Here is a 27,571-nt window from a genome sequence, read left to right on the forward strand (position 1 = left end):
ATGGTTTGTTCATCAGTGCAATTTCACGAGCACTGTGGGCCATTCAAGTGCTCTCTTTGGAGCCTTGTTCTGTCTCTGCAGTTGCAGCTCTTCCCATTTCAGGAGTTCGTAGCTACGTGATTTCGTTAGCTGAAGCATTGGCAATGTGGTGAGACAGAAAGTAAGCTGCACGAATTGGGAACTTGAGGGCCTTACACAAAGCGCAGATGTGGCTGGATGATAACATTAAGCCGTCGAGCGCGAACAAAACAACTGCTCCTGTCAACTAAGTCTTCCAGTGCGTCTTGGAGAATTACTTACTATGCTCTTGGGAACGAAAGGCTTAATGATGCCATAACTTCTGCTATGCAGATGGTCGCTGATCGCGAAACCCCTACTCGACAATGGACTAACGTAGCCATTCCATCCTTTTTCCCTTTGCCTACAGTGCCATCATGTTAGTTAATATTCTATTATGAGCGATAGCCTCACGGGACAGATAGCTGATACTCACGGATGAAATCCAAACAACGCTCAAGTTCCTGAGTTAATGGGTCTATGCCATTGTCTTGAACCTGGGTGACGTGCATAATATTTTCTGCACCGAACTTGGCCACGTCGGAATTGGTCCACGTAACCGACTCGCCAACACTCAGAATACGTCTGATGCCAAGAGCCCACAGCATTTCTGGGTTATTTGCGTGTGATAGATTGCCGAGATACATATATGGCAGAATCCGACTGGGGAGCGAACCATCGAAATACTTGAACCAGTGAGGATCAGCGATCCCGGTGAGGCTGCCTATTGGTGTCGCAGGACTTTCGTGCAATAACCTCGCCTGTACTGCGCTTAGAAACGTGACATCAGACGGGTAGGCAAAGAAGTTCCGCTTCTGGTCGCAGTGAAGTTTAAGCCACGCGTCAGGCGCCGTTACACCCTCGGCAAACATCACGTATGCAATGACCAGCAGTGAGCTTTCTGTATAGCCATCTGGGCAGTGGATAAGTATCTTGCGAGGCTTCTTGGGAATAGGGCCCATGGCAATGTCCCCGTCGGCATCCGGCCGGCTTTCTGGTTCGTCTGGGTTTGCTAAGTAATAGAGCCACCGCACGGTATTCACGAGATCATCCACCTCCCTATCATCACCCGATGGCGGAAGAATAGACCCAGACGAAGGGAACTCCAGCCGCTGGGGGCCATCATCAAGCTGCTTATTCAGTTTCGCCAGGAATCGAGGGCCCGGGAGGCTCGCAAAGTCGCTAGCCTCGATTAAAAGATCAAAATACTCCCCAGTGGTAGAATCGCAAGTCCCAGGTCTTAATAGATAATCAGGAGTTGGCCCTTGCCAGACATTGGTTGAAATCTGAGAAGCCCGGGACATGTCACACATTTCCCACCGTTCCCATTGAACTTATCCTCTGTCAGGCTTGGGTCTGTCACAAGGTGGGTCAATTACTTACAGAAATCCATAGTTTGGCCAGTGAGTTGTCCGCGGGCGTTAATGGCAACGATGCTCGGGGCACGTTGCTCGACTTCGGAAAAAGTAGCTATTGACGATTAGTTCTCGCCCGACTCAAATGTACGTGAACGACAAGTCTTCGCTTACATGAGAGGATAAATGTATTATAGACCGGTAAAACCTGTTCCAGATCATTCTTAGCTCTCCAACGATGTTGTGCAGCTGCGACTCTTCCTGCCACGTCTAGTAGTTGTTTTCGGTTAACGCCATCCTCTCCATAGATGACAATGTCGGACAGCGGAGCTAATTTCGCAGTCTGAATCTGAAAGTTGCGCACAGAGAACCCTTCCCGAGGATCGACCGCAAGGAATTCTGTAGTTGATGGGGCAATGACCTCGTCCAGAGATACTGCTCCTTTCAGCCTCCCGCTAATTAGATCCCCGCCAACTTTGATAATAGTGATGCCGCGCCAAACTCTGGGGATCCGACGAAGAGAGCGTTTTCGGTTTGTGAAAAACCCCAACTGTAGATGGTTCTCGGGATGGAGTCCGTGTAGCCATGGGAAGACTTTGCTAGGGTCTGGGAGCGGCTGGGAAGCCCAATGGTCCAGGGCTGATTCTAAACCCACTGCATCTATCGAATACACCGCAGGTGAGCTCGACAGCTGTTTATAGTTATCTGGTGGATATAGAAGGGAAGATGTATGGTCTGTAACTTCCTCCTTGTGAAACGGGGATGCATTTTGAGATATGACTGGGGTAGGACCAGCCGGACAGATAGGCAGATGTTTGTTTGGAATCGGCGAAGGGTTTCTGTTCAGACTCAGTGCTGGCGAAATCCCCGTGGGTGGGGGGGTTGCGTGCCGCAGTGTCTGTTGTTGTTGCTGTACCACGACTGTCGCCATGATGCTCGAATAAGATTCGTATCAAATGTATGTCGAATGCAAGGAAATAAGTATATAAGCCCGATGCTAAGGTTGAGTGTATACAGATAGTCCGAGCGACGATCGATCAACGACACATCCTTTACAAAATCGGTCGAGATGCAATTGTATCCACATGCGTGAGAACTGTCTGTGATGTTTGTTTTGCTTAGTATCTTGTGTTTTGTGAGGCTCAGCAGTCAGAAATGGAATCTAACATACGTCGCACGCTTCAAGAAGGTTCAGCAGGCCTAAGGAAGGAGCGTGAAATGAAAGTCAGTGGATGAATTGAGCAGCATGACTTGAAGTGATCGGATCGACAGTTGGATTGGCTCGCACCCAACAAGGAGGGGAGGATATTACGTAGGAGACCGGATAATACCCACAGTAATAAGGGAATGCCCCACAAGCGATAAGGGAACTATGATATGTACCGGAGAATGTCTGCAATAGGTTCTAATAACAAACACCACGGGAGGAAAGAATTGAAGAAGCGCAAGGCAAATATAGAAAGAAGAAAAAAGATGGATGAGGAGAAAGAAGGAAGAAGGATAGGAAATGAAAACCCGGGTTAAGTATAGTCGACGGGCGGCTTGGGGATATTTTCACCTTGTCGCACAGGAAGCAAGCAGAAACTAAGTACGGGGGTGGGGAGGGGTAAAGCCTAGTAACTCACGGCTAACTCTTTCCACACTAGGGCCCCCGTTTCTTGAGAGCCTGAGCATGGGGTGTGTTTGTTTGGTATCTTTTATTCTCTATCAAGTTTTCTTTTTCTTTTTTTTTCTTAATTATTTCTTGATTATTTCTCGGGATTTACCCCCCTCAACTACATAATTCCTCTCTCTTTCACTATCTTGTCAATCATAGAAGGAAAAAAAAAATAAACCCATCTATCATTTAATATCTCTTTTAAGAGTTTTTCTCATTGAAAATGAACGTAGTAGTTTCTGCCTCATCATAAATGTTGTCGCCTTCCTTGTTTTTCGGGCATCTGTTCCCCACATCGGATTGGGATTTGACCTACTAAAAAGAACATATAACAACCGTATTACCGTTTGCGGCCAATGATACTTCCACCCATGATCCGTTCAGTTCCCTTTCAATCTGCAAATCTATCTCAGGCCTCCTCCCTAAGGCATGAACTAAAAAAGAAAGGGTGCCCGCACTGATTACATCCGGTACGGCGTACAATCCATTTTCCTTGATAATAGTAATAAAAAAATAATCAGTCTTTTTCACCCTCCTCCCCCCCCACACCACCTCGAAGAGAACCCCCCGAAGTACTGACGCCAACACTTCAAGGGTAAGGTCCAATAAGACCGGGAGGACGGACCCTTTCAACGCTCTGGACCATCTGAAGGCGACACAAGGAAAGGAGCAAGATTGTCCATCCCAGCGAATGGGATCGTTCCTCGGACCTCTCCAGAGCCACTAAACGAAGTGGTTCGATCTCGGTCTTGATTATTGGCTTTGGACATCCGCATGGTCTCCCTCCCATTTTCTACCCATGTCTATCAAGCATGGATCCATGGTGCTGCTGTGTCATGCGTCTTTCCCACCCCCTCGGATTATTCAACGAGTAACACATGAGTCGGAAATGCTTTGAATGACGCTGAGATCTGATAATCCCCGTTCTATCCCACCCTACTATTACCGATTTGGGGTGGATCAAAGGTACCGATTGGTGGCAGAATAGATATCAATCTGGTTTTTGACTTTTTAAAGGTAATTATCCTAATTCTAATACCTTTACCTCCAAACAATAAGGCGGATGGTTTTGAACCTCGGAGCGGGACCTGCATCTTCTCACCTGCAGCACGGGACAAGGAAATGTGTCACTGGTTCATCGCCAGAAAGCCCATAGATTATAGCACTAACGGGTCGTAACTCTCTGATTGGGCACGCGACCAGTTCCCTTTCGACGAATAAATAAATGCTGACGTTGCGCAACGTGCCTAAAACTCTGCCATCGTCGGCTTCCACCTTCTCACTGGCTAGGAACAGTGCCGCATACCTTCACCCGATAGGTAAATAATACAATAACAGGCGTTCCTTAGGGTCAGCATGCAGCCTCGGGTTTCTCATCCTATATGAAGAAGGGCAATGCATGTTTGTGACATGGCACTAATACAATGCGCGTTTCCTACTCCCAAAGCATTGGCATGACTCACAGACAACAACTGTCTATACGTGTTTTGTACAGTATGCTGGCGCGTCCATGCACGGATATGTCTATCAAACTTACTAGCTTTTCTATGATTGAACCCGCACCCTCGGTCGCTTCCTTACATTTCTCCAGACGTAATACTCTTGGAACTACCGGGTAGAAAATCAAGGTCACTTTACCTGAGGTTCGCAGCGACCTTCTCGCATTGCCAGAGTGGTCGTCGCATGAGCTGGTTCAACCGGGTAGACACCAGCTTTCTCGCTTTTCCTCAATTGTTGAAGTAATGCATTAGTCCCGAACTGTGGAGCCCGGGCATTCAAAAACAGAGGTCCACGCTACTTGGCGCAGCACATATATGAGTCTTTTTTTACTGGGCGATTGGGCATTAAGGGCAAAATCTCAAATCTTATCCAACTTCTTGTCAGTGTCTGATTGACACGGTAAGTGACTTATTTTTCTGCCTTGTCTTTTAATTCTTGGGCGAGCCTCAGCAGATAGAAGCGGGCCATATCACTTGGAAGCCCATCGAAGGATTTGGCCATCTTCTGGATATCATTCCTCGCCTTCTCGTAGGCCTGCAGGTCACGGTTCCCGTACACATCCCGACCAGCTGCATACCCTTTAGACAAATTACGGAAGAATACATTGACAGCAACACTGACATCACCCGTGGGAGATGCCGTGTGCAGCCACAATGGAGGGATGAATAGGATATCGCCACGCTTCAAGACTGCTTCTTGTGGCGACGTATGGGGAATTGAGGCGACCGACCCATTGCTTTGGAATATATTGATGGTAGAGCTTGAGGCCCCAGGAGGCACATGAAGGTATTGCACATCACTCGGTGGGAAGAGTATGAGTCGCTTCTCGCCACGGATTTGACACAAGACATTCGCCATCACCTGTGCCGAGATAAGTATCAGTGCTCCTGTTCATCCACGTCATGTAACTCACTTCACACTTACGTCGTAATGAAGCCATAAGGTGACCGGTCCTGATATCCTGAGTGGCGAGCTGTGAATGTTATCAGTTACTATGGAGAGCGACTCTGGAAGGCGAAAATCATGGCTTAGACTTGGAAAATCCGCAGCCAGGTTGGCAGGTAGTTTAGTCGGCTGTTCAGCAGAAATGCTTCGAAGATACTGACGATCGCCTGCATACACCTCGTCCATGAAAGTGCCGAATGTTTTGGTTGTATATGAGAAATTCTTGGTTTGGAAACTCATATGTCCCGATTGTGCCTCATGCACAACGATCTAGTTTCATGTTTGCTTAGTATTCGAAATCAACAGAGCACCATCTAGGTTATCTGGCCTACCTTGCGGTCACCACCAACGGCACTTGTCAAATATTCTTTGGTCCAGAGTTCTGTGCAGGGGCCAATATCCGATCCTTCGATAATCACCGGCCTGCCTTCAGCTAAAATTTCTTGAAACTGTGCGGAATTCTGGACACATACGCGAGGGATTGGTGTAATCACTTCCGCCGCCCCGTAGGGTTTGTTCTGGGGTTGCGCTGGTGGCTTGGGTGTCGCTTTTTCCGACAGTGACTTGTTTGGTTCCACTGGTTCTGGAACCAAGGTCCAGTCATTCTCAGCAGTCGAATCCACGTCCTGCAGAAGCCATGTGCCCTCGGTCCAGTATGTTCCAAATGAGAAACAAACAGCTCCACCACCCAATATCAAAACCTCTTTAGGGTCAATGGCACAGGAGACATGACCTACCAGTAAGGGTCTCGGGCCGTCAAGTCTTTTTCCGAGCCCTAACGCCGAGATGACGGCGTGGTTCGAGGGCCACCTACTGGCAATGCATTTAGTTAACTCTGTCGAATTAAGAAGCATAATTTCCTTGTCATGTGTAATAATTTCTCGAGGAACAATACCACCAACAATGACTAGTCCCCACGCTGTTTGATTGACAGTCGCTCCAAATCGATGGATTTGATTGAATAAGGACGAGGTTCTCTGCAAGTCCTCAGTGTGGTCGGTCAACTCCATGAATAAAGACCCGTCGCTCCGCCGGTGCAACTTCCATGTGAAGAAATCCCCCAAAATAGTTCCCTCGGCCCCAATTCCTCCAAAGAGTACACCTGAAGTGTCGTCAAGGTTTCCCAGACAAGCCCCAAATCGAGCCTTGATGTTTGTTCCGTTGGTCTCAACTTGTTGCCAGTCTTGTTGCTTACTACTCCACGCCAACCAAGTGTCTAACGTTGTGCCATCGCTAGTCTTACCTCCATATATGAGAACATATTCACAATCAAGAGTAACTTTGACAGCACTATGTCTGAATCGGGGGGTCGGAAGGCTCTGAGTCGAGCGCCATTGGTTTCCTTGCCTGACCCAACAATCCTTGAACCCGGATGCCGGTGAAGCTCTGCCGCCAACTAAAAGGCAATCCTGGTTGCTTAAACCAGTGATTGTATGGCACATCCGTGCAGGGATGTCTCCGGGAGGGAACTTATGAGTTTTGGTGATATCCTCTGTCTTAGTGTATAGTTCGGTTGATGATGAACGAGTCTGACGACCGAGTCCAGAGTGATGTCCAACAGCCTTATCACTACCGGGAAGAACAGCTCCGAACCGTCTTTGGCCACTTCCAGGGGGGCAGTTGGCGAGCAATCTGAAATGGCCAGACTTATCCGTCTGCGGATCAAGCCCGGTTACTGTTCCTGTGGCCTTATCCGAGACCCGAGGCCTAGTGGACGCGTTCAGAAGGAAATAATGAGACCCAAAAAGTGCAAACTCTTCCCACTCATCAAAAGGTTCAATGGCATCAAGTGATGCTCTCAACGAGCCGCCCACGAATTCATCATCCGACCATAAGTCCCAGAGGCTTCGAGCATGTGCGTGGTTCCAGCCAGCGTCTTTGAAACGCTGTTCCTGTTCGTTCAAGGAGGGATATTCGTGGATCGAGTATAAGGGTGCTCCAAGCTTTTTAAAATGTTTCATCATTGTCGAAGCGAAAGGATGGTCGGGGCCATCAGGGAAGAATTGTTCCAATATACAGAATTGAGCATCTTCTCTTAACATGTTAGCATTTATTCGTCGGTATGTTCAGGCAAGCATGCACAGGGATAATTCTGACCATTGCTTAGCCTTGAAGCCCAGCTGACAACCGCATTGGCGGACTTGACGTCCATGTACGTCAGAGAGACTTCGGCCAGGAAAAGAACCGCGCATTCAGAAGGCAGGACTTCTGCTCTAAGCACGTCGTCCAACTTGGTGAGGTTCTTCAGGTCGCACCCAATGGCCAGATAGTGCTTGCTGCGAATCTGCAGCGGACTATCGTCGGGTAGGAATTCTACATCCTCAAGTAGTTGTGTAATCTCGTCGGTCTGGCGAATGGCCATCTTCTTATTGACCATGAGCTTTTCGTAGTCGATATCCACAAAGGTCGTGTTTCTACACAGGTCGTTGTCGGCGCTGAGAAGCATGTATGGGAGGGGATCACTACGACAAGCTAACTTAGTATACGGTCCCCTTTTTGATCGCCCGACTTCCCGGGGACTTTTCTACGACTCACAATCCACATCCCAGATTCAAGACAAATTTAGGTTTGTCTGATGGTTCTCTCATAAACTTGCGCACTGTCTCCGCCATCGCATGCATGCGCAGCCAATATCCGCGATTGATCAGAGGCGATCGTCTTTGGGGTTTCTTGACGAAGTAGCGAAAGAAATGAGGCTTGGGGTAGTAGAGCATTTCGACACTCCGTTTGGAGACAATACTGCTGTTATTTGTCTAGTATAGTTAGGCGCAGATAGACTAGGCGAGCAACTGGTGGGGATGTGCGCAGCGCCGCAGCGATTCATATAAACTCACCCCCATAACTAAGTCAGCTTCCCTCTCAGCCTTAGAGTTAACCCCAGCCATGGCTGGCTTCTTTGTAGGTCCCATAGTGCAATGACCTTCTCTCTGGACTGTGGAGAGGGAAGTTGTATGGATTTGATCTGTGGGTTAAATAGCGCCCGCTTTAATATTTTTTTACCCGCCGAAGAACAGGATGTGGCCCGAGCGTCTGATGAATGGCTCGCTTGCCGCGCCTGACGCCTGACGCATTCAGACCGCGGCAGAACGAACTGCTGTTCAGCGATCCCCCGGACTCCACTTACTTGTTTATTTCCCAACGTCTTCTTCGCCCAGCGGCGATCGCATCCGTGCATACTTGCCTTGTATGGAATAACTCACCGTGGAGCTTTGTCGCGAACGCCGTTTGAGAACGAGAGATGTCCGGCGACGATCGTCTGTGACGTGAAGCTGCCCTGTGATGGGATCGGTTGTACCCCTCCGCTCAAAGAACAATAGGTTTTATTGATTCAATAAAGGAAGGGCGGTCTCGCCGCTCTATTATTTTAAAGCGTTGGGTGATATATATACTGTTTTTGTCGCTGTTCCAACCATACAGTACACTTTAGAGAAGAGGACTGGATTGAACGTCATCGCTCCACTCGATCGCCTCCAGACAAGATGGCAATGAACTTCGTGACCTTCAACCAGGACTACAGCTACTTAGCTGTGGGTAAGCACTTCCCTTAAGTCATTTCATTCTTTCCCAGGATGTTTCTTAACGACTTGCAGCGACTGCCAAGGGGTTTCGCATATTCACAACAGACCCCTTCGCCAAGAGCTATGAGACCAAGGAAGGGAACATTGCTATAATCGAGATGCTATTTTCAACATCTTTGGTCGCGTTGATTCTCTCACCACGTCGCTTGCAAATCACTAATACAAAGGTTCGTAGAACCCTTGCGCATGCAAATCAAGGACCGTATCGCCTCCCGTATGAAGAATCAAGTCATTTGAACCATCCAGCCTCTAATGCGTTTCACTCCCTGGGACTTTAATGTCCTTAAGAAACTATTCTAACATCTTCCGGGTCCTTATAGCGCCAATCCACAATATGCGAGTTGACGTTTCCCACCACTGTCCTGGCGGTTAAACTGAACCGGAAACGGCTCGTCATCGTTCTAGAAGACCAGATCTATCTCTACGACATCCAGACCATGAAGCTGCTATATACCATCGAGACATCTCCAAATCCTAATGGTAGGGGTTCATATGCTTCACCATCTTTGATTTAGCCCTGATTCTAACATCTCTCAGCAATCTGTGCTCTGTCTCCCTCCTCTGATAATTGCTATCTCGCATATCCTCTTCCACATAAAGCTCCGCCTACGTCCTTTACTCCTCCAGCCCACACGCCCCCCGGGAACACACATGTTTCACCTACAAGCGGCGAGGTCCTAATATTCGATACACTGAAGCTAGAAGCAATCAATGTCATAGAAGCCCATCGATCTCCACTCGCATGCATAACGCTCAACAGTGATGGTACTCTGATAGCCACCGCCTCTGATAAAGGGACTATTATTCGGGTCTTCTCCGTACCTGACGGTCACAAATTATATCAATTCAGGCGAGGCTCGATACCCTCCAGGATCTACAGCATGTCGTTCAACACGACCTCCACCCTCCTTTGCGTCTCATCCTCCACCGAAACCATACACCTGTTCAAGTTGAGCCAGGGCCAATCTTCGGAAAGTTCTCTGCCATCCCCTTCGGCGCCCCAAAGAACCATGAGCCAGAGCTCTCTGAGTAACTCTCCAGATGAGGATGAAATGGGTGGTGACAAAGACTCCTCCGAATTTCCTTCCAGGAAACACAATGGCACTCTGATGGGCATGATTCGGCGAACTTCACAAACTGTTGGAAGCTCGTTTGCCGCCAAGGTGGGCGGTTACCTTCCAAAGGGTGTTAGTGAGATGTGGGAACCAGCGCGAGACTTTGCCTGGATCAAACTTCCGAAGTCGAGTCCCGGCCCCGGGGGTAATGGGAGCACCGGTCCTCTGCGAAGCGTTGTAGCAATGAGCAACAACACGCCCCAAGTGATGGTGGTGACCAGCGATGGCAACTTCTACGTTTTCAGCATCGATCTTTCGAAAGGAGGAGAAGGAACCCTGACCAAACAATACTCGTACGTCCTCCTTGTTGCTCGGCCCCCATTCACAGTGCTAATTTGACTGCCAGTGTACTGGACGCAAACGATAGGTTAGGATACTCCGTGACGGAATATTGACCATCTTTCCCCATATTACTTACTCATTAAGAGCTTACCTTCGTTACGATTCCTCCTGGTGTTGTGCCTTGTAACTATTGTTGACAACAGCGGGTTTGATTTTTCTCTACTTTCTTTAATAAATCATCCATCTAGTCGCACATCTTTCCCATTCTGAAGCATCCAATGTATTTCTAGCGTTGGCTGTTTCTCCTTGCTTTCTGTTATTCCCAGCCATCTCATGGACTATCTTTAGTGCCATACTCCTTTCACCTCACATTCTCAATATATCCTAATATGAAGACGAAGAGTCATACATTAATATCATTCTGTTTCAGTGGAGGAAGGGCCTCGTGTAAGTTCTACAAGGGCTTCGCAAGTTGTACTATGTATGCACTCAAGAATGCATAGCGGTTTTCCTTTGATGGAAAGACGTGCTAAGAATCTATGAGATCAGCACTTCTTTGCCGGATACGAGGGCACAAGTCCACCAAGTAGTCAAGATATTGAAGGAGACCTACGTAACTACTATTTTTCTTCTCTTCCTGCATACCGTATTGTAGATGCAAGTCACATGACACAGGTGGTGAAAAGTGGAAAATATCATCAAAAAATTGGCGATATCTGTAATAATTAACAAAATCCCGCGAACGCAACTATACAATTGAGGCAAGAAGGCAGAGTCTCTTGGGCTCGCAATTCTGCAGAGCTATCAGCCTATCGGTGGGGAAATTGTGTCTGCTACCAACCAGAAGACACCTCCATTGAAGACCAACGATATATATACACAGACACAACATGCAACCGCAAAGTAATTGCGTATAAAAAGGAGCAAGAAATACACCCAATGCTATATTTATACCACACTCAGCAAATACCCAACCTAACACCGATATCAACAATGGACCAAGAAACAACCACACCCCCATCACAACCCCCCACCATCCAGAAGCCCAGTCGCCATGGAAAAGGCAGCAAAAAGCCATCCCCCAAAACCCTCAACCCGCTCCAAATCGGCATCCAAGACTTTGTGACCAACAACATCGCCCCAGAAACACTGTCCCAATATGGCCTCTCACCAGAGACGCTACAATCCAATCTCCCAAAACGCTTCACAGTCTACGAGCCCATGCTCCTCCTCCCCGTGAACGCCTTCAGCAGCCCCCCGGCCTGGAGCGCCCTGTACCAATCCCTAACAGCCCTCCAGCAACAGGGGCTCTACGCTTCACTCGTAAAGGCCTTCAGCCGCATGGGCGTAACGCATATCGCCATCAACGCGCCCATCGCGCTCACAGACACGCAAGGCCATGAGAACCGCATGCGCAGTCCCGCTGGCCTCGTCCCGCTGTACGGCGACTTTGGGCCTCCTGCTGCTACTACTACCAGTGCTACGAGTGCTGCTTCTCCTGCTGGCGAAGAGGGCCAGCCGAGCGACGAGGACCTGGAACGGGCGTTCTGGGTGCGCACGATGCAGAACCACGGGATTGTGCAGACCTGGGCGCCGCTCTATACGATGTTCTCCCGCGGGAACGTCACGGAGAAAGCGCGGGTTTTGGGCCAGGGGGCGGCCCCGTTTGAGGGGCTGGAAGTGGCCCAGTTGGGTGGGCAGGCTGTTTCGGATGTGGGCGTTGTGGATATGTATGCTGGCATCGGGTATTTTGTGTTTTCGTATTTGAAACGGGGGGTGAGACGGGTTTGGGGGTGGGAGATTAATGGCTGGTCGGTTGAAGGGCTTCGACGTGGGTGCGAGGAGAATGGCTGGGGGTGTAGGGTTGTTAGGGTGCGGGAGGATGGAGGGTTGAGTGAGGATTTACTGGACGTGGTGGGCAGTTTGAAGGATACTGATCGGGTCGTTCTCTTTCATGGGGATAATCGGTTTGCGGCGGACATCTTGGGGGAGATTCGTGGGGCTATGGAGGGGAAGGGGGAGTGGAATTGCGTTCGTCATGTCAACTTAGGGCTTCTTCCGACGTCTGTTGATGCTTGGGGGAATGCGTGTAGGATGGTGGATGCGGAGTTGGGGGGTTGGGTCCATGTGCATGAGAATGTGGACGTGTGCAAGATCGAGCAGAAGAAAGGGGTTATCGCGGCGGAGTTTGGGAGGTTGCGGCTGAAGCTCTTGGGATGCGGGATGCTGTTGCACCGGCGGAATGTCGCCATGTCGAACAGGTCAAGACTTATGCGCCGGGGGTTATGCACTGCGTTTATGATATGAAGCTGCTGGCCTGCAGTGAGTTGCAGCAGAAGACCGCACGCTGAGCGGATCATGCACCCCTATCGACTGATCAGGCTGGTCCTGAGAGTTTTCTTCGTCGATTACCTCCGGTTGCAATCGATATGAACCTGTTTGCTTCGGCATTTGCCAATTTCTTGCTCTATGTGTGCAATCTCGTTCTGTAGGACCATAGCAATAGTAGACAGAATATTGCTCTTTGAGTCGGTATCACAGAGGGCTTTGAAGCACCACGCTATAAAGAGGGAACAGGTCCGTTCCAGGATAACAAGCCCATTCTGTTTCAACAAAGAGACATAGTCCTACTCCTTGCCAGGTATGATAAAGTATGTACCCATCCCTATCTCGCACCTAAACCAAATCATGCAAGGACCTATCAACCTTCCGCTATGACACCGCTGCCAGTGGTATGTTAGCCTTTCCACATCCAAGAACTCCTCCTAATAGAGACTCCACCGCAGAGAAGGTTCATCAATGACAGATTCGAGCTAATCCGCCCTATAGCTGGCGGCGGCGAAGGCAGTGTATACATAGGTACAGCCCAGCTTAACAACAACGAGGCCTACAGACCTGACAGCTCTCCAAGCCAGAGACCACCAAACCGGCAAAGAGCTAGCCATAAAGCTCTATCACGAGCCAGCAGGCTACAGATCGTATCATCGCGAGGTCAGTGGGTACCGCTATCTGGCCGGACTCATGGGAGTCCCAAAGTTCTACTGGGCAGGACAAGATCAACGATACCATGCCACGGCCATTGAACTCCTGGGGCCCAGCCTGGCCCATCTGTGGCGAGACTGTGGGCGCAGATTCTCCCTAAAGACGGTGCTCTTGCTGGCAGATCAGTTGATATGTCGGTTTCAGGAGCTTCACTCGAGAAACTGCGTCCATCGAGATGTTAAGCCAGAGAATCTGCTTATAGGAGTTGGGGAGAAATCGAATATGGTGTATGTGGCTGATTTGGGTTTAGTCAAGAGGTATAGTACACTGAGTGACTGTCAGATCTTGAAGCGGGAGCGCCATGATAGGCGTGAATGCGAGAGAAATCCTGAGGTTGGCCTTGGTTTGCAGGGGACGGAGGTATATGCTGGTTGGCGGGCGCATTATGCGAAGCGTATGTTTCTCTCTTTCGCTTCTGTTGCATATTGAAAAGGGTTTATAATCAAATCTAGAGCAATCGCCCCGCGATGACATGGAAAGCCTAGGATACGTGCTCGTCCGATTACTCAAAGGCCACCTTCCTTGGGAGAGGCTCCGGGAACCAACTGGCACAGACTGGGAGAGACAGATAGCTGTGGCTGAGATGAAGCGCAATATACGTATCAAAACGCTTTGCAAAGACCTGCCGCCAGCGTTCAATTTATACTTCCTGCATATCTTTTTGAAGGCGACGCCTGACTACGCCTATTTGCGTGAGAATTTCCGGAAACTGTTTCAGCGTGAAGGGTTCAAAGACGACCAGATTTATGACTGGACGTTCAAACAAGAGGAGGCGCTTCTGCGGCAGCATTGTAATAAAAGGCTTAAGGAACAGATGAAAAAGCTTCTATAGCAGCATGATAGTGTTTTTTGGTGTCAATTTTTGTGAATACTTCTGCGGGTATCTGGTGAGAAACATCTGCTTTAGATATAGAGGCTGATATCCCCACACGGATCTAGCCAGGCTTAGCTCGACGAGGGCTTGACAATAGATGCACTTGAGGCAAGTATTGGTTTCTTTTGCAATTTGCCATGCTAATTTCCAAGGTATAATGTTGGAAAATGGATGATGGCGTACATAGTACTCGGTGCTTGACTTGAATGGACCAATGATGGTCGATCTTGTTAGGACTTACTCAGCTTTTGTTGCCTGAGGCTGTCAGCTAGCGTTTACATCACGGGCTATCGATCATCGCAACTCCAGATTAAATCTCCATCTCCACTCGCATTATTTCGCTCTTGATCTCTTGATCAGATCCCTACAACTGGGTCCTGACTCGACTGGCCAAGACCGATCAACTCCCAGATATCAACCATATCCACATCATCATCACAATGCACCCTCCATCACCCCAACTACTCCGTGCTTTGCGCACATCCATTTCGGCTCCCAATGTCACCAATCGACTATGCACAAACGTCCGCTCAGTACCTCCCATCTCTCGAATTACCCCCTATGTACAAACATACCGCAACAACAGTAACCATGCCCGCCCCGTACGGATGGTTCCTCGCGCGCACACCGCGAAACCAGCAAGCCGCGATCGGGGCCCGCAGTCAACAGAGGATACGCAAACGGACTTTGCTGCGCTGAATGTGCTCGGCAACATCCCAGCACCTACTACCGCTATCGATGCTTGCCTGGACAATGGATTCCATTTGGATAATGGCCTCAAGCTCACAAACGGTGATGGTCTGTTGCTTGTTGGAGGCGAAGCTTTCTCATGGAGGCCGTGGACAGCGGTGGATGGGGGAAAGAATGCTATGGTGAACAAGAAGGGCCAGTTTGAGGTTGACGAACAAGCCTGGGGCCTTTTGGGACTCGTATGGCCTCGTCCGGGTAAGTGTTATACTTTATCTCTGTTCGTCCTCTTGAGGGAAGCTTTTGCTAATTGAATGCTACGGGCAGACCTCTTGATTATTGGGATGGGTGCGTCTGTGTTTCCTCTTTCCCCTGAGACAAGGAGACAAATCAATTCCTTGGGTGTTCGGGTTGAGGTTCTGGATACTAGGAATGCCGCTGCGCAGTTCAATCTGCTTGCGACTGAAAGAGGAGTGTCTGAGATCGCGGCGGCTATGATTCCAATCGGGTGGAAGGGACGGTAGATGCTCTTCTTCGGAGGGATCTCGTACCGCTGTATAAATCTTTAGGATTGTGTAATATTATATGTCTTGTACGGAGTACTAATACTCTCTACGCTCATGAATCCTCCCCCCCGTCGACTTCCGTAATGATCTACCAATAGTTCGACTTAGGTATGCAGGAGACTAACTGAATACGGCAGTTTCAGGTCCTGGGCAACGTGACGTATCAAAGTCCCGTGCCAAGCCCATACCCCAACTCATCTGAATCGATCTCTCCTCACCGTCTCCCTTTCTCCTCACTCTCATAGACCCGCTATCCGATGTCCATGATCCCTTTCCATTGCAATTAATCCCCTAAGTCGATCTCCGAAGGCAGTCCGTCAGCCATGGCGCGAGATGAGCCCCTTTTGGCTCCGCGCCCTTCGTCCGACCACTCCTCGATTCGGAATGCAGAAGAGGAGGACGCCTTACTAACAGGCGAGCGCACCCACCGCGAACAGCAACGCAGCAAATGGGCCTTCTGGAAAGACGTCGGTCTCTTCTCTTGGGCGTTCATTGCTACGATCGCCGTGATAGTCCTCGCCGTGGTTTACCAACATGAGACGAGCAAGAACCATAACGCGAAGGAGCCCTGGGGCCCCGGAGGCAAGCCGGCCGGCAAGCGGAACTTGATCTTCATGGTCTCCGACGGAATGGGACCCACTAGCTTGACTATGACTAGAAACTATAGACAATTCACGGAGGGACTGCCCGTAGACCAGACACTGGTGCTGGATGACCACATTATTGGCACTTCCAGGACGAGGTCCAGCAACAGCCTTGTCACCGATTCGGCGGCCGGTGCTACTGCCTTCTCATGCGCCCATAAGAGCTACAATGGAGCTATCTCCGTGCTGCCTGACCACTCGCCTTGTGGAACTGTGCTTGAGGCTGCTGCCTTGGCTGGTTATAAGACCGGTTTGGTTGTCACCACTCGGATTACGGATGCTACCCCTGCCTGTTTTGCTTCGCATGTCAACCTTCGCCAATATGAGGACCGTATCGCGGAGCAGGAGATCGGCGAGCACCCGCTAGGCCGGGTGGTGGATTTGATGTTCGGTGGTGGACGCTGCCATTTCCTCCCCAACTCAACAGAAGGTAGCTGCCGTGGCGATGATCGGGACTTGGTAGAGATCGCAGGCCAGAAGGGCTTCCACTACCTGGACGACCGGAAGGCCTTCGATGCCCTAAACGGCGGCTCGGAAGCCAAGCTGCCGCTCCTGGGTCTTTTCGCGGAGAAGGACATCCCCTACGAAATCGACCGCCGCAGCCAGGATGGTGTGTACCCATCCCTGGAAGAAATGACTCGCACCGCACTCAAGACCCTCAGCCAAGCCACCGCGGACAGCGACAAGGGCTTCTTCATTCTGATCGAAGGCTCCCGCATCGACCACGCCGGACACGGAAACGACCCCGCAGCACAGGTCCATGAAGTCCTAGCTTATGACCGGGCCTTCGCAGCCGTCCTTGAGTTCCTGGAGCAAGATTCTACCCCAGGAGTGGTGGTCAGTACCTCCGACCACGAAACGGGCGGTCTGGCCGCGGCTCGACAGCTGCATGACGATTATCCGGAGTACAAATGGCTGCCAGGCGTCCTGGCCAACGCCAGCCATTCCTCTGAGTTTGCCGGCGCGGCGCTCAAGGAATACCTCTCTAAGAATCCGGATGCCAAGTCTCAACGCAAATTCGCTCGCGAACTCTTGGAGAAATCCCTGGGCGTTGGCGATGCGACGGATGAGGAAATTGACCATCTTCTTGATCCCAAGCTGCCTTACAAGGCTGACTACGTGTTTGCCGATATCATCAGCCGTAGGGCCCAGATCGGTTGGTCCACACATGGACATTCATGTATGTTCCCCCCCCCTTATTTTCTCGTTAGTAATTGTATAAGCTAACAACACATGGTTTAGCCGTCGACGTGAACATCTACGCCTCCTCCACCAAGGACGCTTGGCGTCTGGTGGGCAACAACGAGAACACAGACGTCGGAGCCTTCCTCTCCGACTACCTCGAAGTAGACGTTGAAGATGTCACCAAACGACTCCAAACTCCTAGCGAGTGGGCATGGAAGCCTGAAATCGACCCCTCCATCTTCACATCTCTCAGCTGGTTGGGAGACCCCTTGGGCGAAGCTGTCCGCACGGAGGGCTTGGATACCTACCATGGAGAATTCAAGAAGCGCTCCATGGACCTGGATACGAGGGAATGTGGCTGCGGCGAGCTGCATTGAGATACTACGATCCATCTAGCGATCTATGAATTGGCGTTCTGGGCTTAATCTACGGTTCTATATATGTTGGTTTCGGCTTTTGCTATAGATATACTGTTTAGTGAAATTGTGAAAAGAATCATGTCTCCATGATTTGCGATTCGATATACGAGCTCACTGTAACCGACAAGTAGCAGCAATGGCCATCCATGTATTCAAATAGATCGTATGAATCTCCGTATTGCAATTAACCCTAACAAAGCACCAAACCAACACCCGTCTATAAGTACCCTCAAAAAGAACGACCAAAAAAAAATGGAAAACTCATATACAGCGTTTACCCCCAAAAAATAAAATAAAATAAAATAAATAAAAACCAACTACCACCCCCCCAAACACCCGAAACAACCCCCCTCATCAACCCTCTCACCCTTTACATTCCCCCCAAGCGCCCAATCCACCCCATCAGGACAACAATCGGGGACATCAAAAGGCACATAATCCTCCGATTCCCGGGAATCATAGATCCGCTGAAGCTGGTCCAGGACGAGATAGCACAGTTGATCGATTTCGAACTTCGTGTGTGGACAGTCCAGGTAGGAGATTCGGATGTAGTAGCACATTATTTCTCCTTGATTTTATTTCCTTTTCTTAAGGGGTTTCTTTGTTGATGGTGGTGTTTAGTTCTGTTCTTTGGAGGGTTGTGTTGCTTGGTTTGTTGGGTGGGTAGTGTGTGGATGGTGGGAGATTGGATAGATAGGCAAAGATGTGGGGAGTTTGGGAGATGCGGAGGGATTGAGTAGGATTCAGCTTGTATTTGGAGTTCTGGTGGGTATGGTTTTTGTGTGTCTTGTTATTTGGAATTGTTGGATGGACTATGTTCAGCATGAGTGTAGGAGAACAATAGGTGAGATTTGTGTTCGTTGTTGTGGTCAGGAATAAAGGTTCTGCCGTGATTGTCGCTGAAGGCGCTTTGTAAAAGCAGTGCTATCGTTGAAGGGAAATATAAAGCACAGCAATGCCAAGGAAATATGCAGATGTGTTACAATAACAGTGGAATGCCGTGAAAAAAAATTATATTCATTGATCCGATACTCATCGACACCGAGCCAATCAATTAACAATACATATACTAGCATCAAAACACAAACAAGGGTATTAGAATGAGTATCAAACGGCATGCAATGCGTCATTTGCGGCATCGCCACGCGCGATCATTAAAAGCATCAAGACGTCCAATCAGGATAAAGTAGTTAACTGGTATAAGGCGACAGACATGTAGAGGGACCGCCATGTATAGAAGGTAAATTTAACAGGACACACCAAAACCGCGTGGGTATGGCATGGGGGGGTAAGTGTTGTTATATACCCAAGAAAAGAAAAGAAGAGAAGAGAAGAATATTCAAGAATGAAGGCAAGGGCCCGGATTAATAGTCACTGGTTCATAGGGTAACCAGCACGACGACAGCGACCAAGACGGCGAAGAAGGAACCCTTCATGACACGCTCATTCGCAGAGGCGGCCCCATTCGAGTTGTTGCTGTTGTTGCTGTCATCGTTGCTTCCCTGGCTGAATCCAGAATCACTGCTGCCGCCGCTGCTGCCGCCGCTGCTGCCGCTGCCGCTGCCACTGCCACTGCCACTACCGCTGGTGCTGTTGGAGCCACTTGCACCAGGCTCATTACCGGAGCCGCCGCGGTTTTCAGGAACGCTGTTACCAGTGGACGAGCTCGAAGACGAGGACGAAGAGGAGCTGGCGCCGAGATCGGGGTCGAGACCGGTCGCACCAAGAGAGGCGAGCACAGTGTCGTTGTTGGTGAGCTTGAAGGAGCCCTCAAGACCGTCCTTGTTGGTGAGGACGTACGATTTCTTGCCATCTCCCGAGTTCGACGGAGGGTCATAGCATTCAACAGTGATCTCTCCGAATTCCGCAGAGTAGTAGCCCTTGTTCTTGATGTCCTCGCTGTCCCAGTCGATCTCACCACCGGCCCACTCAATAGTACCTTCTGCGTTGCTTGCCTGACCGGCGGGCCACAGAGACAACTGCATTCTCGAGGGGGTCTGAGGGAACTGGTAGCGCTTGGCAGTCTCATTCCAGGTGGATTCCCGGGTCAACGTCCGCTTGACGTTTCCGTCAACTGACCAGGTGATGGCCTCGGGCTTCCAGTCAATTTCATACTCATGCCAGTCATCGAACGTGCTGCTGCCTGCGGGTGCCTTTCCGCCATTGTTGTCTGAGCAAAAGCGTGAGCGTCAGCTATTCCAACGTTGGGGGCAGAGGAATCACTTACAGTCGAGGACGCCCTGCCAGTAGTAGTTGGTTTGGACGTTATCCAAGTCGTAGCCGACGAACTCGAAATCAATTTCATCCTTGACGTCCGAAAGCAAGATAAAAGCAGACACGACACCTTTGCCACGGCTACTCTTTACCTTACCCTTGATCTTACCATACCAGACGTAGTGGTTGTTTGCGAACAAAGTGCCCACGCTGTTCTTCGGCATGGTGAGGATCAGGTTGCCATCCTCCACCTTGGGGAAGCCGCTGTAGACCCAGTCGGACGCCGACGCGTTACCAAGATACTTGGTGTTCAGCGCAGCACTGTCGAGGTTGTCCCACTTGTAGGTCTTGCTTTTGCAAACCGGCTCGGCCATGCAGGAATCAAGACTGAACGACTGCATGGGATCACAACCGCCGAGACAATAGGCGCCGGTTCCACACTCACCATATTCTAACGGAGAAACGTCAGCACGAGCGTTACACTATTTTCGAATCGGGAAGAGAACTCACGAGAGCAGCAAGGGTATTTCTCCGGACATTTGTTATTGGCGTCGCACTTGATAGTGTCGGCCCAAGCGAATGTGGAGGCCAAAGAGGCCAGGAGCAGAGAAGAAACGAAGCGAACCATAATGCCGAGAATATAGTTACAGTGACAAGGGAATGCAGCGATGTGCGACGTTTATACAGGAGACTGCAGCTTGCACTACAATGTGGGCGTTAGCCACCAGTCCTGTTGACAATTTCCCTTGGCTTTTTTTTTCGCCCTCGTCGCCGGAGCTTATCGGTACCAGAGAATATAGATCGAACCCCAGAGAAAAAAAAGAGAGAAACAGTGGGAAAAGCGAGGGAACGTACCGAACTTGTACGGGGTCGAAGAAAGAGCGGAATCAATTAAATAAGACCTATCGCAGGGCCAACAAATTATTGGACAATAGATGAGGATCGAGACCCAATCAACGGACACACCAGTTAATGAAGGACCGCGGGACAAAATCGTCGCCGAGAGGAGGAAAGGAGTTCAGTAAACGAGGGAAACTGGTCAGGAACGAGATCTCCGTGGGTCCTCGTTGAAGGGGGATTTAACACCAAACGAGTCGACAAGTAAGGATCCTTGAAGACAAGAAAGGGTCGGCGAAAAGATAGGGAAAGGGAGGGGCCTGGAGAGGTCGATCGGGGGTGGAAGTTCTTTAAATGAATCCATGTCACTAGTGGTCCGTCCCAGTGACTTTGGACTTGTATTGCAGGTACCACTACAAGGGAAAGTAATTGCCGTTTCCATTAATACGGAGGAACCACGAGACGATGAACCTTTTCCCCACGATTGATTTGATGGGTGGGTGGCACGGTCACCGGATTAGTCCATTGCCTACCATTCAGACCAAGGAATGGATCCCAAGAAGACGTCCAGAAGATGCCAAACTTCGGACTCTTCTGACGATTTCTTGTTTGCTAGATCTTGACAGATCTAAAAAAGATAAGAAACTATTCCCTACAGCCACCGGAATGTTATACAAAGACCAAGTCGACATCTCCGGAATCGTCAATTGGGGAACCAGGAAGTGAACGTTACATACGGTACTGACGATACGTATGGTACTTCCAGGCCATTGACGAAGGTTGTTGTTCTTGTCTCGAGTCCCGTGCATACCACCAAAGAAAGAAAGTAATAAATAAATAAATAAATAAATGGATAAATAAATAACGAAAAAACCACCCAAAAGAAAGAGCCCTGAATTCGAACCTGAACTGAACCTGAACTGAACCCTTCTCGGGAACGGACCCACCGCCATGGGAAAAAAACTCAATGGGGGTTCTTCTTATCGGGAAAAAGCTGCCGATTGGCAGGTCCGGACAAGACAGCCACACTAACTCCTAGTACTAGTAGTTTGTGGACACTCGCATGCACTGGGCTTCCATACTGATTCTTCTGCTCACAAATTAAACATGTCTTACTCCAATCACCGTCGTTGGTTTGCAGGAGCCCCTTCAGGGCCAATGATGGTTTCCCCTACGCAGGGCGCGTGGATCTTTTGTCTTCAGGCAACTCCAATTCGAATCAGGGCATCGATATCACCTGATTACTATAATCCCCCCACTCTCTCTCTCTCTCTCTCCGGGAAAGAAGACGCCGATTTCATCCTCCGTCCCAAAGATAAGTGTGAGTAATTTTACGGCTGTCAGACGTTACCACATTAATCTATCTCAAGAATCAAATTTAATCTGCGGCAATTTTTCTTGTTTGACCTCTCCACTGTCTAACCGTGCACCGAAGTTTTCGATAGATAGGGGGGGCACTACTTACTCCGGCTACCACAGTGGAACACCCTCCCAATCAAGGAAGCCTAACGGTTCTTCCGACTATTTATGTCCGGTACTCCAACCTTCGAGGGGCTCTTGGTGTTCTTGGTCATTCAGCTGTGCTGGATAAGGAAAAATGTCTGTCTCCCATGGCGAGAGAATCAAATGACAAAAGGAAAATGGCCACTTGGTTCTATAATTAGGATTATTTTAGGAAATTTCTCCGGACATGTTAACATAGCCACTGACACCGTTGGAATGTGTGACGTTGTTTGGAGGCAAAAATCATTTCTGAAAAGGAAGCCATTGTCTACTAAACTCCGCCGGTTTCAGCTGACAGCTACACAAATAGATTATGTTTAAAACATGTTGTTCATTCGGACCGAAAGATAACGAAACTAAGTTCTCCGGGTTATGTGCGAACCGAATGCGCAATGGGATTTCACAAATAATAATACTGATAATAAAACAAAAGAAAATGTAAAAAGAAAAAAAGAAAAAAAGAAAACTCAGCCAGAGAGGTTTTTCTTTTACTCAATACCAACCAGAGAGCTAGTCCGCTAATAATGGGGGAATAGTCAGGAAGTTAACTTGGCACCTTGGCCCAATTGATTACAGTAATGATAACCTGCTCTACTGAACTTTATTGGGTTTGATAGCTGCTCCCAGCTACCAGTAACATTCTCCTTTTCTCACCTGCCCAACAGGGGTAGCCCGTGATGCATAGACCACTACCGTATGTACCTACATTAGTACATCGGATCATCCATACGTAGCGCTACATTCATGGACGGACCAGACAGGGTCCAAGATTCTATCATTCAACAATGCTGACAGTGATAGTCAGGGGCAACTTTCCCGGGCTTCATCAGCTCTGACATCATGGGCATGTGTCTGTGGTGCTTATCTCTATCCCTTAATTCCGTGCTTCAACTCTGAAATAATCGTGCCCTATGCTCGTTGTCTGTTTACGGCAGTTTCCGAATAAATAAACAAATAACGAAAATTTGTGATTTCTCTGATCGTGTTCCCCTGGCATCAATGCCGTTTTCGGTCCATATCAGCAATAATGCTCGCTGCTGCAAGGGGCATCTGTCCCGTGTCCATATGAAGCCCTGTCACTTATTTGAGTACGAGGGTCTTTCGGATGAGGACGCACTGGGACTAAATCAAAAGGATGGTGAAGGTTCATATCACATCACTAATACAGACTGGAATGGTATTTGGTTTCTATGAGCTATCGTTAGTGCTCGAGTGTCTGCCAGCGGCCTCTGAATGCTATTGTCGATATCGCTCTCGCACTCCCCAACCTTGGTTGACCTACCAGTATGTTCTGGACCGTCGACCAACCACGTTGCTCAAGGTAGAAGGTTCGACTTATGAATCATCCCTATGGTGAGTTGTGTCGAGACCAACCCTTTGCATGCATGATAGTGCCTAGGGAACATGTATCTGGCTTTGCTTGCGTGCAAGGCGAGTCGGACCACAGGTGGCCAAAACAAACTCATCCACAGGAGACCATCTCAAAACAACCTGACATTTCCGTACATGCGTATAATCAACCCCGCTCGTGCTTCCATCCCATTCCTACGGCTCAGATCGGGTGGTACCTTTTACCACGTTGCTCGAATCGCCTGCGCAACATTCCACAAAACTCCAACTCCCCGAAAACAGTTCACCCTTGTTGATTATCCCTTTGCTTTCCTTGCCTTAATTTTTTCTTCTTTTTTTTCTAAAAAAAATAAAGCAAAAAACTTTGAAATTCTCTCCTTTGAATTTCCCCGCGCGTTTGACTTGACGTGATGTCATTTTAAAGCAGTTGGGATGAAACGGGCTCGAAGCACTGCCCATCCGTTCAACGGCAGCCCTGCATCTATCGAACGGGTCTTTTCACAAAATTCTTGGCAATGTTGGGGCGAGCGGTGTCTTTCACCAAAACTAACTCTTTCTCGCATGGATCCGACGAGTAGGTCACGGAGACCCCACTGTAAACGTTTCGGCCGTCCTTCCATCGGTTAAACACTTCCAAAACCTTGCGAGCAACGGTTGTACTCGTGAAGACAGCCGTTGCTACCACCCGATTAGCTGAGATTTGGCCTATTGGTTTCTGTGCTATTAACTCACCATTACCAGAATTGAAGACCCAGAGGAAATCAATATTCCCTGGTCCAGCCAAAGTACGGATGTCCTGCTTCCACTTCTCTGGCGACATATTGTCGGCAAAGAGCCGCTTTCTCGCGAATGACAGACGACGGCGCTCTCGAATGGGCTGGTTCATCCGACGATGGTCGTCATTCCAATCAATGATCTCGGCCAATTCAACGCGGTAGCCGCATCCAAAACGTCCGTAGCCAAGCATTTGCTCCATCTCCTGGTTAGACTTCAGGAAAGCAAGCGCCTGAGACGCATGCTGGAAGGTCACTCGCGTCCTTCCATTGGTTTCAAGTCGAATGTCCTGCAGTGGACCCTCGTGGATACGGGTAGTAAGATACTGAATGATCTCTTTAGAGGTTTTACCGTAGATACGAAGGACTCCTGCCTTAGCCTCTGGAATGTCTGGAAACATAGGCGCAGAAAGCGCGACATCTGAGATTCCTGACACTCGAGTATTACTATTCTCGTCATTGGTCGAGCTCTGCTTGGACAGAGAGGCTGGGCCCAAGGGCAACGGAGTCATAAACTGGCCCACCCCTTGAGGATGGACTGGATGACTAGAGGTAGAACCAGCGACCTGAGCCCAGCTTCCAGTCGTTGGAAGCTGGGCTTCAGACGGGATGTTCTGCAAGGTGCTGGATTGACAGATGACACTGTCTTTTTCCTTCTCGACCTCGTTCATGAGAGCCGCGACAGCTTGTCGCTGAATCATATTGTGATTAACCCCAGTGTTCTGGCAGTTTGTAGCCTGCGCCTGTTACTGAGACTAATCCTGTGTCCAGATGTTGATAGAGCAGCTTACCACATCAGCGAACTCGTTAGTGGGAATCTGCTCAACAGCTTCGGAGAAGACATTGACAATCATAATGCTTAGTTTGCCAATCTCATTCGCAGCACTATGCTGCTCATGCTTGCGGAACTTGTTCACTCAGTAATGGCTTCCATAATTTCATCAGTAGTGTGAGAGACGCTTACATGACATGCGATGCGGTTAAGATGACCCAAAGCCTCAGCCATGGCTGCCTCAACAGAGTAGCCTGCCATCATAACGAGACCCAACCTGATATAACGGAGCCGCTGATACTAACCGCCTCAATAGATGAGATAGTGCCCTGGAAGGCACTCCTGTTTGTGGAAGAGTATCTGAGGGCTCCTTCTCACCAGCGCGGTCAGAATCAGTGACGGATACGCGCGGGTACGACAAGGTCGATGGAGACTCATACCGTTCAAAGCCTCCCTAAGGCTCTGTCGACTGGCCTTCAGGTTGAGCACACGTCGAGGAAATACTTGTGGGATAGTGTAACAAAATGGTAGGTATAGAAACAAAGGCAGTGATGGCAATGAAAAATCCCAAGGAGGCAACTGCCGCGGGTAGGGGGTGGATTGGAAGGGTGTGAGATACAATTAGTCCGCTACAAAGAATGCGTCAAACGCCTTTCTGCTCAAAATTCTCTGCTCTGTTGTCGCCAGTCTATTAAACTGTTAGAACACCAGGCAAATGCTCTTCACAGGCAACACTTCTGGTACTGATAATCGAAGAAACAGGGCGTAGGCGATAAACGACGGGGGAGAGAAAGAAATGTGATACCTTGTGAAAGGATGGGAAAGGAAAAGGTAGAAAGTGATGGCAAAAAGAACAGAGAGAGAAGGCAGTGTGTCTGCATTGGGACAGAGGGGAATTGTCACCTGAGGCCATACTTGAATGAGTGAATTGATATCATAGTAAACAAAGAACACAACAACAGGAAAGTCACTGCTGGATAACGAACTCCGCATATTCCTCACCCGCTTCGAGGGTAGTTAGAACTATGTATTGCATTTTTTGAGAAATCATTGACTTAATAACGTCTCTCCTTCTATGTACGGCTGTCTGTAGGTAGTACTTGCGTTTAGTATTCAGCATATTGCCATATGACACACCCGCTTCCTACATAACTCTCCGAAGAACTAGGATACCATGAAAATATGATGGGCACACCCTGTGAGACATCTGAATGATATCTAAGAGATAGATACTACACATCTCGGGTCTCGTCAATACACATGCCAGAAACGAACGAGCTTGTCCTGGGCAAACTGCGCCTTTTCACAAAGCAGGTATTTTGTAAAACGTCTTAGTGACGGCACTAGCCTAGCCAAACCATCTCAAGACCATCCAAGGCGGACATATTCTCGAAGTTCGTGCCTCATATCTTCGCCTCCAGTCAGGCAGAAAGAGGCGGGAAGTTTCTCACAAAGCTGCGTGGAACATTAGCTCTTGACTCCTCCTCACAAGAAAAGAAGGCATATATCAAAGCTCGGGTTATAACATACTGAGCAGGGCATTCATAGCCCGTTGGGTTCTTGTTCAGATAGAGCTGGTGGTACTCCTCCGCATCCCACCATTGGCCGGCAGGCACAATGACAGTGGAGAGAGGCTGTTTGTACCACTCCTGGCTCACCTTCTCTGATACATCCTTGGCGATCTGCTCTTGCTCGTCTCCGTGGGTGAAGACGACGCTACGGTACTGAGTGCCGATATCGGGTCCCTGGCGGTTCAGAGTGGTGGGGTCGTGCATGCGGTAGAAGAATTCCAGAAGAGAACGGTAGGTAACGATGGAGGGATCAAACGTCACCTGCACCGCTTCGGCATCTAGCATAGAGCAAAGCAAGAATCATCCTTGATTAGCCTCAGGAACATGGGCTGCAGTGAAGTATAGAAATCAATACTTACGGCCGGTATCTCCGGTGCACACAGCCCGATACGAGGGCGACGCCGTCGATCCACCGCAATAGCCAACCTTCGCATCTAGGAGACCTTTCCCATTACCGAAGTTCTTGCGGAACAGGTGCTCCACGCCCCAGAAGCATCCAGCAGCCAGCGTGGCAACTTGCGTGTCGTTGGACATGTTGCGCGATGCAGATTCAGGTGTTAAAGAGAGAAACGGAGCGCTGGTGGAGAACGGACGGAAAATTCGTGAGAATAAGGTCGAGCCAATCGCGGGTGCGGTGAAAGCCAT

At 49.3% G+C, this 27,571-nt stretch overlaps 9 protein-coding genes across 9 annotated transcripts; 4 read left to right on the top strand and 5 right to left on the bottom strand.

The window, feature by feature from the left end:
- Positions 1-467: 467 nt before the first annotated feature.
- pps1 (tyrosine/serine/threonine protein phosphatase PPS1) lies at positions 468-2,343 on the bottom strand (the record flags this gene model as incomplete). The annotated part of the gene is made up of 3 exons (XM_022534968.1): positions 468-1,390; positions 1,441-1,527; positions 1,587-2,343. 3 exons carry the CDS (start codon positions 2,341-2,343, stop codon positions 468-470), a joined length of 1,767 nt encoding a protein of 588 aa, XP_022387159.1.
- Positions 2,344-4,977: 2,634 nt separating this feature from the next.
- On the bottom strand, positions 4,978-8,399 carry ABOM_007840 (tRNA methyltransferase PPM2; the record flags this gene model as incomplete). The annotated part of the gene is made up of 6 exons (XM_022534969.1): positions 4,978-5,430; positions 5,494-5,784; positions 5,847-7,543; positions 7,612-7,976; positions 8,050-8,267; positions 8,349-8,399. 6 exons carry the CDS (start codon positions 8,397-8,399, stop codon positions 4,978-4,980), a joined length of 3,075 nt encoding a protein of 1,024 aa, XP_022387202.1.
- Positions 8,400-8,993: 594 nt separating this feature from the next.
- Positions 8,994-10,602, top strand: ABOM_007841 (phosphoinositide binding protein ATG18; the record flags this gene model as incomplete). The annotated part of the gene is made up of 5 exons (XM_022534970.1): positions 8,994-9,045; positions 9,105-9,259; positions 9,413-9,572; positions 9,630-10,500; positions 10,554-10,602. 5 exons carry the CDS (start codon positions 8,994-8,996, stop codon positions 10,600-10,602), a joined length of 1,287 nt encoding a protein of 428 aa, XP_022387203.1.
- An 880-nt stretch (positions 10,603-11,482) lies between these two features.
- Positions 11,483-12,360, top strand: ABOM_007842 (tRNA(Phe) (4-demethylwyosine(37)-C(7)) aminocarboxypropyltransferase; the record flags this gene model as incomplete). The annotated part of the gene is made up of 2 exons (XM_022534971.1): positions 11,483-12,265; positions 12,352-12,360. 2 exons carry the CDS (start codon positions 11,483-11,485, stop codon positions 12,358-12,360), a joined length of 792 nt encoding a protein of 263 aa, XP_022387200.1.
- A 2,485-nt stretch (positions 12,361-14,845) lies between these two features.
- Positions 14,846-15,616, top strand: ABOM_007843 (Mth938-like domain-containing protein; the record flags this gene model as incomplete). The annotated part of the gene is made up of 2 exons (XM_022534972.1): positions 14,846-15,350; positions 15,420-15,616. 2 exons carry the CDS (start codon positions 14,846-14,848, stop codon positions 15,614-15,616), a joined length of 702 nt encoding a protein of 233 aa, XP_022387201.1.
- Positions 15,617-15,981: 365 nt separating this feature from the next.
- ABOM_007844 (alkaline phosphatase) lies at positions 15,982-17,864 on the top strand (the record flags this gene model as incomplete). Its single annotated transcript, XM_022534973.1, has 2 exons — positions 15,982-17,482; positions 17,545-17,864. The coding sequence occupies 2 exons, from the start codon at positions 15,982-15,984 to the stop codon at positions 17,862-17,864; spliced, it is 1,821 nt and encodes a 606-aa protein (XP_022387198.1).
- A 1,421-nt stretch (positions 17,865-19,285) lies between these two features.
- On the bottom strand, positions 19,286-20,748 carry utr2 (putative cell wall glucanase (Utr2); the record flags this gene model as incomplete). Its single annotated transcript, XM_022534974.1, has 3 exons — positions 19,286-20,076; positions 20,134-20,571; positions 20,631-20,748. 3 exons carry the CDS (start codon positions 20,746-20,748, stop codon positions 19,286-19,288), a joined length of 1,347 nt encoding a protein of 448 aa, XP_022387199.1.
- Positions 20,749-24,291: 3,543 nt separating this feature from the next.
- On the bottom strand, positions 24,292-25,616 carry ABOM_007846 (uncharacterized protein; the record flags this gene model as incomplete). The annotated part of the gene is made up of 4 exons (XM_022534975.1): positions 24,292-24,488; positions 24,543-25,326; positions 25,375-25,491; positions 25,548-25,616. 4 exons carry the CDS (start codon positions 25,614-25,616, stop codon positions 24,292-24,294), a joined length of 1,167 nt encoding a protein of 388 aa, XP_022387196.1.
- A 1,160-nt stretch (positions 25,617-26,776) lies between these two features.
- ABOM_007847 (peptide-methionine-S-sulfoxide reductase) lies at positions 26,777-27,571 on the bottom strand (the record flags this gene model as incomplete). Its single annotated transcript, XM_022534976.1, has 3 exons — positions 26,777-26,810; positions 26,886-27,204; positions 27,286-27,571. 3 exons carry the CDS (start codon positions 27,569-27,571, stop codon positions 26,777-26,779), a joined length of 639 nt encoding a protein of 212 aa, XP_022387197.1.

Source organism: Aspergillus bombycis (assembly GCF_001792695.1).
Source record: "Aspergillus bombycis strain NRRL26010 chromosome Unknown contig00070, whole genome shotgun sequence".
NCBI classification, from domain to species: Eukaryota; Fungi; Ascomycota; class Eurotiomycetes; order Eurotiales; family Aspergillaceae; genus Aspergillus; species Aspergillus bombycis.